The following is a 10,858-nucleotide window of genomic DNA, read 5'->3' on the forward strand; positions in this document are numbered from 1 at the left end:
GTTTGCAAAAAATATCATTAGTTTCATTCTACATAATAAGCTTCTTGTTTGTGGTATAACTTTCTATTAATTAGTTGTTTGTAGTAAAAAACAAAATTTCCTTGAAATCATTCATGTTACTTATTATGGGGAAAATAAACGATTACTTAATGTTCATTTTCTTTTTATAAACTAGTTAAAGATTTAAAATTTGTTTTTTTATAATTTCATTATGATCCAAGATTAGGCAAAAAATTTTATTTTATTTTATTTGAATTTTAAATGATTAAATAATATTTTAAGCGCTTGCTGACATTTTTCACAACAGAATGTCATGTTATAATAGTTGGGAATGTTGTTAAAAAAATTTATATACTTAAAAATTTTTAATGTAATATACTCTTTTAATAATATATTCTTTCAATTTTATCTTTATTTTATGTCAGACGTAAACGTTTAATACTTCCCATTAAAAATTCAATGATTTTGCTTAATTACACATTTATTTTAGTTTGCTATTAATTTTTCAAAAATGCTCTCATATTAGGTAACTTTACCTTAAATCATTGAAATATATTTTTTTATGTTATAATTTTATTTTATTAATAATTTTTTCCTTTATAGAGTATTCGATTATAGATTGATCACGTGAAATTTATTCAATCGTTTCCACGTGAATTACAACGAATATTAATGTAATAATCGTTAAAACAACTGCTCGCGTATCTTATGTTGCTTTTGCATTTAACCTTTCATCTTCTGAGATTGTCGCAAATGTTTAACCGTTTGTTTCTGTCATTCAATTTTTAGCCACAATAAAACATAAATTGTTTTAAAATAGGACTAAATATTTAAATGAATATTTTTTAAAATGGTACTTTTTTACAATTCGCACAATTTCATTTTTAAAGCGATATTAAAAAACGAAATTTCGCATATATTTGCATTATCTGCGTTAGACAAAAGAAGCTAAAAGGTTAATTCGATTCTATTACATTTCCAATTAATCAATTCTAAATTTGTGTAACTTTATCGAATGATTGACGCTTATTGTCAGACTTTCTTGGGCGCATTTTACTTAATGCACAAACTTGAGTCACTCCCTTCGGTTATGCCCGATATTTCTGCATGAATCTATAATGCCAAACATCGAGTGAGCAACATTGTTCCCGCTATAACGATCGTCGTCATTAATTATTATCAACCGCGAAACAATATAATCTTCGAGTATCTTCGTACTCCTAATATCTTTTCTTCGCGCAATTTTCTATCTCTCTTTTTCGCATAACAGAAATCAAAACCTGCATTATTTCGTTGAGCTCAGATCTCGATGCAACAGATACGCGAGAATAATCCCGATGAAAGTCTAGTATAAATTAATAAATAAATAAAAGACACATATTTCACACGCAGTAATGTGCATAACAATCTTAGCATAAAACACGTGAAATTTAAGATATTTCTTAAAATTTACCTTTATAAAGTTAACTTCTTAATCAAGTTTGTGAAAAGATTGTGAAAAAAAGCACAGATATTTCAAGCTTAATTTTTGTTGCTTCAAAGATTAAATCTTTTGCCTTCTTTGATTCTTTAAAAGAAAATAAGAAATAAATTTAAGCAATCTTTATAATAATCTAAGGAGCAATCTGTAAACTGATATCATTAATAACCATCCTAATTAATGTTACGTATATTTTTGATAAGAAAATGCAATGATCAGCGTGTCTGCGGCATGGAAATTTGAACTTATCGAAGTCCATCCCTGGCTCTTATCAAATGGATGAACCGAAAGGAGGACCACGGCCGATCATTGGCCAATTTGGTCGCACCTCGATGATCACAATCGTTATGTGTGTGTATATATATTTATATATATAATTATAGCATACATTAGATTCATTTTACATATCATTTCGCGCTGAGAAAGAATGAAAGGAAATAGAGAACGAAAAAGGCGGCCTCCGAAATAAATAACGTAACGAAGGAACGTTGAAGTAAGTGGACTAGTTAACTCGCCAGCGTCGCACACGACACTTCTTCCTTTTTTCCCTTTCCTCTCTGTCTAACACACGCAACACACACGTGCAACACACACATACGATCTCTCTGGATTTTTTCTCCCTTCTGCATGTCATCGCATTTTTTTTAGCAATTACAGTTAGCGTTCGCTGGATTGGTCGGCTGATCGGTAAGTCGTTGACCCTTGGTCTGGCCCATACCGCCCGCCATCAGAGTCGGATCATTGTCTAAAGATTCGCTCATCTTGTCGCATATTATATCCACCAGCGTCTCGAACACCGCCTGTTGAAACGAGAAAGAGAGAGAGAATCGATCATATGTGTGACCTCGCGACAAGCGGGATCGATATCCGCGCGTTTTCGCGGCACCATAAAGTACAGGATTGTATATCAGAAATTTGTGTGGGACCGCACTTCTCTCAAAAATTCTCGCGAGGATTTTTGAATTATTCCCACTCGAGTAAAAACAATTTATAAAATCGCTCGATTTCGAATTATTCCGAATTATTTCGAATTTTTTGAAACAAGTTATTTTATAAACAAGAAGGAAATACGTTACTTTATTAGTTTACTACAAATATTCTAAATTAATTGCGCAATTATACTTTGTACGTTATCTTATGTAAACCAACGAAAACTGGAAAAAAAACATTTTTTAGTTTTTCCTTTTACAATTAAAGGTACCAATTAATTGTCAATATTTTTTATAACTGTGAAAATATATTTCGAGAATTTAATCTCATTTATCAACTCGTGACGATTTATTTACCGAATTTTTGTAACACACAAGATATACATACCTTAACGTTGATATTCTCCTTGGCTGAGGTTTCAAAGAATCGTACCCCTAATTGTTCCGCCAACTGTTTACCTCTTTCGGAACTAATTACCCTCTCTTCTTCCATATCGCACTTGTTGCCCACGAGGATAACCTGGGCGTTGTCCCACGAGTAGTTCTTTATTTGTGTGATCCAATCTTGGACTGAATTAAAGGACTCCTCGTTTGTGATATCGTACATTAAGATGAAGCCCATTGCGCCTCTGTAATAGGCCGTTGTGATCGTTCTGTATCTCTCCTGACCTGCCGTGTCCTGTAAGGATAATCAATCAATCAATAAATCGAGGAATCGACAAATATAATGCACTTCTATATAAAATAATCAAATGTAATCAGTAATGCATGTAAACGTGATATTTGCAAAATAAGCGAAGAAAAAGTTGCAATAAAATCCAGAAGCAATACATTCATAATGCATCCAAATAACTATTTTTTATGCGCGTACGATTATCGAAAAATATTATACGTGAATGGACAAATAAAGATATACTGACCCAGATCTGTAACTTGACCCTTTTATCATGTCTGAAGACGGTCTTCACTTTAAAGTCAATCCCTACGGTCGACACGAAAGCCGAAGTGAAGGAGTCATCTGCGTAGCGAAAGAGGAAGGAGGTTTTTCCAACGGATGAATTGCCGATTATCAGCAATTTGAACATGTAATCAAAGTTCTGATCCGCGGCATCTCTGCCATCCTGGCGCGCCATCTGCGAAAAAATTTGCTTTAGAGAATTTAATAATTTTCACTTATACATTTTTTAAATTTATAAAAAAATTCCTAAAATATACATGTATAAATTATTTTTTTTAAATTTGTATAAATTAAAAGGAATTATTACGTAAAAAGATTATTAATTTCTTGGAAGCAGAATTTTAAAAAAGGGTCTTAAAAAAAGAATTAGAAAATAATTAGATTTATGATCATATATATAATAGTATGATTAATGATTATAGAAAAATGTTTACATCGAAATAACATATATATATTATTTTTTTAGATTTTGTGGCGTTCATTCACGGATCGACGATTCGAGAGAGAGGATAATGCGACTAGGCTCGTGTATTTCGATTAACTTTGCACGTGCTTGCATCGTAAAATTACGTCCGTGATGGTCAAGAGAAGAAGCCGCTCGATGCAACAGATGCATGTTTACGATGCATGATTCGTCGCAGTTTATCGGACCGCATCATCACGTTTGAGAAAATATTGGATAAAAATATCGAAAAGTTGGAGGCCGCAATATGTAAAGACCCTACATGAGAAAAGGTCAGTATACAACTTTAGTTAACATCTTATTCGGAGATTTAATTTTGATTCATCAATTCTGTGGCATTAATGAAAGGCATTGTAAGTTGCACTTTTATTTTTTTAAAAGAAAATTACTTGTATATTGATTTATCAAAAGTTGATTTATCACTTAGAGTAGAAAATATTAAATAGTTATTAAACTGCATGGATTTTAAAATCACAATTTTTCAGAATTTACTGACAAAATAATATTGGATATAATTTTCTTTTTCTGAAAATACAAATACTTACATTACATTATATTTTAATTTAACTTATTTTATTTAACGATGTCGCTGAATGATAAATGAATCAATTGACATCAAAAATTATATATGATTAAATAATTTTAGAATAGTAATTTCTAAAGTTTAAATCATTAAAAGAAAATTATATTTTATTGACATCTTGCGTATGTAACCATCTCAATTGTCTCAATTGTCAGCTTCACCATCAAGTAATTCATTAGTCTTATAAATCTCTCGTCAATTAAATTGCAGACGGAAAATTAAATTACTCGATCGTGGAGTTTATAAATCGTCAATATTATCGCGCATGGACGGTCTTAATTGAAGTCCATTGAATTCTCTCTCGCGCGCTTTGTTTCTCTTAGGTTTTCTTTTGCTCGAAACGCAATAGATACATATTGAGAGAGTCGATATTCCGATACCGTATTATTCTTCTGCGAGGTAATCTCGACGATGGATAGCATCCGGGCCATCCGCGTACGTAGCTCGAAAACGGAATCCTCGACCGGCGAAGATGCGCTCTTGCACTTCCTCGACATTTTACACATAACATGCGACACTCGATTGATCTGTCACGTCCTTTGCTCTTCCTTTATTGCGGTCTTCGATCACATTAACAGGGCTAATTCTCTTGCTCTCTAATCTCGTTTTATTAACTGCAATTTATTATGCGACTTTTATTTATCTTAAATCGCCTTTTGTGATCTCGTTTCATCGACGCTCTAATTTATTTACCGTTTAATCAAACGCCTCACACGTTTCGTCAACTAAAACTCATCAACTGCTTCGTTAATCGATTCTAGTCTTGTTTTATTAATCGTTTCATCAAGAGCGTGTAACAGCTTATTTCGACAGAATTATCAAGTAACGATGTCCGTACAACACTTTGATTACATTTGATCCAACTATATATGTAATTTTGCCTTCGAAAACCAGCTCATTCGAGGATTATCGGCCGTTATAATTACTATCGAACATGTATTTATTATCATCACGAGCACCATATATTCCTCTTTGACGCCTACGCGAGATGTAACATATTGTCTTTTTAATCACTCGACTGCACTTAATTAATTAATTGAGGATAATTCATGGGTGATATTGAATAGGAAGGAAATTGTTGTAGGAGGTGCACTATGTTCACGATGAACGGCAATTATTCAAGTCGACACGATTAGCGAGCGACGTGGCCACGTTTGCGGTTTCTATCTTTCTTTCGACGTACGATATATTTCTTCCGCACGCACGCGTCGATGATGATAATCAAACCTGCGATAGTCTGCGGTCGCACAGGTGCGTACAGTCGTGATCGCGTCGCCTCAATTCACTCCTCTCTTGAATATTTGCTCGATGAATAATTGAAATCTTGCAAATTTTATCCGTGACTTTTTGTGGAAATACCTGTTTGCTCGCGTCAACCATCTTTTTTTCATACAATCTCAATTATTTGTTATATAAATATTGCCTTAAATTAAAATTTTATATTAGAGTTATATCTATGTGTGTGAAATTGGATTAATGTGAAGTGAAATTTTATTATTCACTTTTTGCATCTCATTGGTTACTTGAGAAAAAAATATTTATTTTTCAAAGCCTGTGGGTATAAAAATTGTTTAAGCAGAAAGGATATTTAAGAGAGAGAGAATTAGTTAAAAATTATTTAAAATTCTCGCGAAGGAATACGATCGATACTTTTACGGGAAGAATAAAACTTGATTTCAATGTAATTTATACAATTGACGAAGATGTCTTTCGTAGTTTGTTTTCTGTCTCTTTCTCGATGGAGAAGTAACGCCAGACATAGCGGAGAATACGTACAATGAAAAGAAGTTGCGAAACTCATCGATTACCGACTCGTCAAAGTTACACGGCTATACTCACAGTGAGAAATAAATCGGTGAATTAAGAGCTATAAATACCCTACGCGAATGTAAAACCGCGGGCGAACCGAGAAACTTTTAGATCCGGTGGCAGGTCCCTATCGATTTCACGCTCGATTCGTCGCGCGAGTTATTTCAGAAGTAAAAAGTGTACGATCGTGATTTCGCTGCTCTTTAACTCCAAGTTTTATATGAAAAATCATAATATTTCTCAAAGCTAAAGTCTCGGATTGATTTCTACTTTTTTGAGCGAAATTTTTTGCGGCTATTATAAATTCCAGTTTGAAAATATGAAATTAAAAAATTTTTTTTCTGAGAAACGAGAAATTTTCTGAATTTTAACTTTAATATATATTTATATATAAAAAATATATATATATATATTTACATTTTTTAAATTTTATTCTAGTTTTTTTTTAAATGAAATTTAGTTTCCAATTCTTTAGTGTCGCTTACATATGATTGAAACATTATTGGCATCTTGACATTGTCGATCGGGAGAGGTCACTTGCAATTTTCCTCAACTTATTTCAAATCGACAGGTCTTTTCGTTTCGCGTATTGTTGCTCGAAAACGTTTAAAACGGTTCCGATCGAGACGATCGCGCGGGATATACTGTATATATACATAATTATTCACGAGAAGCGCGCAATAAAAGGATAAAATCTCATCCGGAAGATTGCGTCACGTACTTATACACGCGCTTCAACACACATATGATTACGGTAGTTGGAGGAAAGTAGGACAAGGTTTTCCGAGTACGATAACGATATCGGTCGCCATATGTCATGTCAACGTTAAACACAGTCGGTTCTCGTAAAAAAGAAACAGGTGTAAGTATGTTAACGCTGCACTACCTGCGCGCATTGTTGCGTAGCGTTACGATGATTTCTGTGACGATGGGTAATTGAGTGTGTCTGTCGGTGGACAGATGATTGAGGCGACGGGCGTTTTACGGAGGTCAAGCAGATACGGAAAATCGATGGCACGGCGACGGGATAAGTCCATTTCCTCTCCGCGACTTGGCTCGCTCGAAATTCCCAAGTGACTTTTTATTATTAATGCCAAAACATAAAGTCGTAGTAGTAAAGTAATATTCGATACTCCTTTTATTTTCTTAGTTATTTAAATCTTGGATCTCTTCTACAGCATATTTTTTTTTTTTTTTTAAGAAAAACCTCATTAAAATGATGTGTATTTACATCTTCACAAGAGCTACTTTTCTATCCAACATAATTTTGTAAAATATAAAAATTCAACTTGTAAATAAAATAATTTAATAGAATAATGTAATAGTCGATAAAATTCGAGATTAGAATTAAAATCGTAGAGGAAAAAAATTGTAGAGGAAGACAAATCTTTTCTTTGACTTTGACACTTGGACACGAGAATCGCCTTGGAATCGCGGGGGAGCGCAATTATTATAGTCTACGGACGCGTAATGATCCGATCCGTATTCGCAATCACGTCCGCGATCCCGTCGATCTCGTTGACGACAGCGACGGAGAACGACATTGAGGGAGCAAATATTTTCGGAGAGGCAAATCGATTGTTACACCCGGTGCCCACCCACGCTCGCGCTCTCGCGCCGCCCGTCCCGTTACGTAGTTTCGATTTCAGTGCATCGGCAGAATGAACGGCGGCGAAAGATGGAGCCCTCGTTTACGTCAGAGACACGCGCGTCAGCGCAAAAATATCGAGTCTTTAAACGACTCCCCCGCTACTTTCATCGAAAACGAATAATTAATCCCATCGAGATGCGCAACTGATTACCGATGTCTCGCGTGTTCATTTCTTCCCTAAAATAATCACGAATAATTATCAATTTTAGGGAACAATTGTTCATCTTGGATAAGCTAATAAAAGACGGCGAAATGTTAGCTATTGTAAAATTAGATAAATAAAAGAGAGAGAGAGATGGAAATTGAAATAAAGCAACTAAAATTTACAAATTTAAAAAGTTAAAAATACTTGTCATGTTAGTATATTATAATTAATAAAATATTCATTTTTTTGTTATTTTATCAATAAAACTCTTATAAGAAGTTTGTATCTACCAGATATCTCTCGAAAGGACTAATGATAAGAATCAATGCTAACTTTCATCTTAATTACGCCGAAGAATTACCGATGAACTATCTGGTGACAAAGACCGGATATGCAGCTAGGTGTTGCACGACAGGTAACTAACTTATCAGCATGTCCTCTAATCTCGGCTCTTCTCGCTTTAATTTTGAGGGAAAAGCTGCGGGGAAAAATTGATTTACGTAACGCGATTTCTCTGCGAAATCTTAACATGGTTCCACCAAATTTTAACTAATCTCGGAAAGAAATGTCGACGCGAAATAAATAAACTTAGGCTTTTGGAATTGATTGAGAGGGAAGGGAGCATGGTCACCTACGTCACGACGATTCTACGACGTCGCATGAAACGCAGAAAGTAAGCCTGAATGAATGAAAAGTCTGGCGATCATGCCCGCAGTTTTCACAATTGATAGAAAGCGAGAAAGCTAAAAACAAGTTTGTCGTCGAGTTGACATTTATACATTGATATTCGTACGTGACAAATGTAGTCTAAATATGTACCTAAGGGAGAGAGAAAGAGAGAAAGAAAGGCACTGGCAAGGATAAAATTGCGATTATCCGTATGTATCGATCAAATTTTTACACGTTTTACGTCTTAAAATCAAAAAGGAGAAAACGAAGTAAAATAAAGCGATTTATTTTAGGAACAGGAGTAGACAGAGAAGCAGGCAGGAATGAAAAGAGATCGAAAGAAAGAAGAGAGAGGGAGAGAGAGAGAGAGAGAGGGAGAGATAGAGAGAGCGAGAGAGATAGTTGGAGAGAAATCAATAAGCAAGCTATCGCGACGAGCTTATTTCCTCGAGGAAAATCTCTCTCTCCTTCTCTCTTCCTCCTTTTCGACTTGACACTTTCTGCCGATCGCCAAGTAAAGATTCTCGCGGACTGTCAAAGTGTCACCTGGAAGAATCACTCCCTAGGAACGGGGAAGGAGATTGTCTCCCTTGGCGGACGACGGATCGCTCTCCCTGATGACGGTCGATGTTGGGAAATCCCGCGCCGATTCGGCTGTCGATGCGACGTGAGATGCGACGACGGATGCACCACGCGCTGCGCTGCGCTCGGCTCGACCGATCGATTAATATTTAACGCGCACGACGGGGAGGAGGGGAGGGAGGGGGGTTGCGAGCGATGCGAACGAGAGAGGAGCGCAGACGGGGACGTTTTCCCTCTCGGATGTAGCCGCGCTCTCGCGATCGCGGACCACGGTCAGCACACGATGCACGCAGGGGGTGTTATTTCAGTGGCAGAGATTACAGTGGCGAGGAGACTGGTGGACTGCTCGGACTCGGCGAAGCGTCTCGCGCACGGCCACCGTAAACCGCCCGAGTCGCTTGTTCCTATATAGCTAAAGATATCGACCATTCCGACGACGACGGGCGGGGGTCGTCGTCGACGACGATCCGGCGGGGGTAGTAGGATCCGCGTCTGCGCGCCGCCGACAACCCCCGACTGACATCAATATAATCGTGAATAGAAGCACACCGGGTTCGTCGGGGGAGAGAGAGAGGACACTTGTTGATCCGCGGGGATATGGGCCGCGGATGACTCTCGTCTCGTAGTCGACTTTTGCGACTTTCGATCCGGCGCCCTGAATCTCGTCTTGATCTCTCCCGCGCGAGATTTTTACATGCGAATCACCGTTATTCTTAACTATTTTCTTAACTATTTCAAGTATTTTTTTTCTCGATAAAAATTATTTTTTCTAAAATAATATTCAAACATAAAGGTGGGAAGTAAATTCTTAAATTAAAAAGTCGGAAAAATCTCTGTATTTCTAATTGTTCACCGCACATTTTGATTCGAAAAAGGAGATTTTTAACATGAGAAAGTATTATAAAGTATATTAGCTTTTTCCTTGAATTTTGTAATTAAAATAATCTCGTTAGAAAAGAAATAAAAAGATAAAAATGATCAAACACAGGTACACGATTTCGTGATTTTATAATAGCCTGAAAGATACAGAGCAAATTTATTTTCGACAATGAATTTTTAATGGCAAAAGTCGTATCGAAAGATTTTAATCGAATTAAATATCTTTCGTGTGTGTTTCTCCCTCTTTTTCTCTAGAGACAAAATTAATTCATATTTACTTAACTTTATGATATGTAACATCAAAATTATTAAGTATCAAAAATTTTTGTTAAAAAATCCATTTCACATTAATTAAAGAATCTGTGTTTGAAATCTGTCATTATAATTTACTTTAATGTGTATTGACAGAATATATCATCCCATTATGAATTTGTTTTTTTAAATAAAAACGACTACATGTTCCATCTACAGTATAATCGAAGAACCGAGTTCTTCTCTATTCCTATTGTTGGTGTCAAGTGGTTCCAATAATCACTTTAAGATTAAGATACTCTATTAATCAGAATTGATATAGCATCTTAAGCATTAGATATTTCTTTTCCCTTTAATAATAATCTCAATTTTCGTACAATTCTCATCACAGAAGAATGATATATATAATTATTATTATTATTCGTTAGTACAGGGAGAGTAAAAGTTTAATTCCACTT

General features: G+C 35.4%; 1 protein-coding gene and 1 long non-coding RNA gene across 6 annotated transcripts in view; one reads left to right on the forward strand and one right to left on the reverse strand.

The window, feature by feature from the left end:
• The window catches only part of LOC105253211, an 86,210-nt gene that overhangs the window by 58,136 nt on the left and 17,216 nt on the right, over window positions 1-10,858 (forward strand). Inside the window, exon 2 of the long non-coding RNA XR_002192636.2 lies at window positions 3,834-4,102. This is a non-coding gene — a long non-coding RNA (uncharacterized LOC105253211). The remainder of the gene's footprint in view (window positions 1-3,833; window positions 4,103-10,858) is intronic.
• On the reverse strand, window positions 403-9,669 carry LOC105253208 (ras-related protein Rab-3). Of its 5 annotated transcripts, XM_011261074.3 has the most exons (5): window positions 5,107-5,619; window positions 4,794-5,027; window positions 3,330-3,542; window positions 2,798-3,088; window positions 403-2,280 (listed from the first exon to the last, which is right to left on the reverse strand). In XM_011261074.3, exons 2-5 carry the CDS (start codon window positions 4,917-4,919, stop codon window positions 2,125-2,127), a joined length of 786 nt encoding a protein of 261 aa, XP_011259376.1. In that variant the 5' UTR covers window positions 4,920-5,027; window positions 5,107-5,619; the 3' UTR covers window positions 403-2,124. The 5 variants fall into 5 exon arrangements, with proteins under 5 accessions (XP_011259376.1, XP_011259378.1, XP_011259379.1 ...); XM_011261076.3 differs by lacking the exons at window positions 4,794-5,027; window positions 5,107-5,619 and adding an exon at window positions 9,234-9,669; XM_011261077.3 differs by lacking the exons at window positions 4,794-5,027; window positions 5,107-5,619 and adding an exon at window positions 7,109-7,390.

The sequence above is a fragment of the Camponotus floridanus genome, unplaced genomic scaffold (genome assembly GCF_003227725.1).
Source record: "Camponotus floridanus strain SB8 unplaced genomic scaffold, Cflo_v7.5 scaffold37, whole genome shotgun sequence".
Classification (NCBI taxonomy): domain Eukaryota; kingdom Metazoa; phylum Arthropoda; class Insecta; order Hymenoptera; family Formicidae; genus Camponotus; species Camponotus floridanus.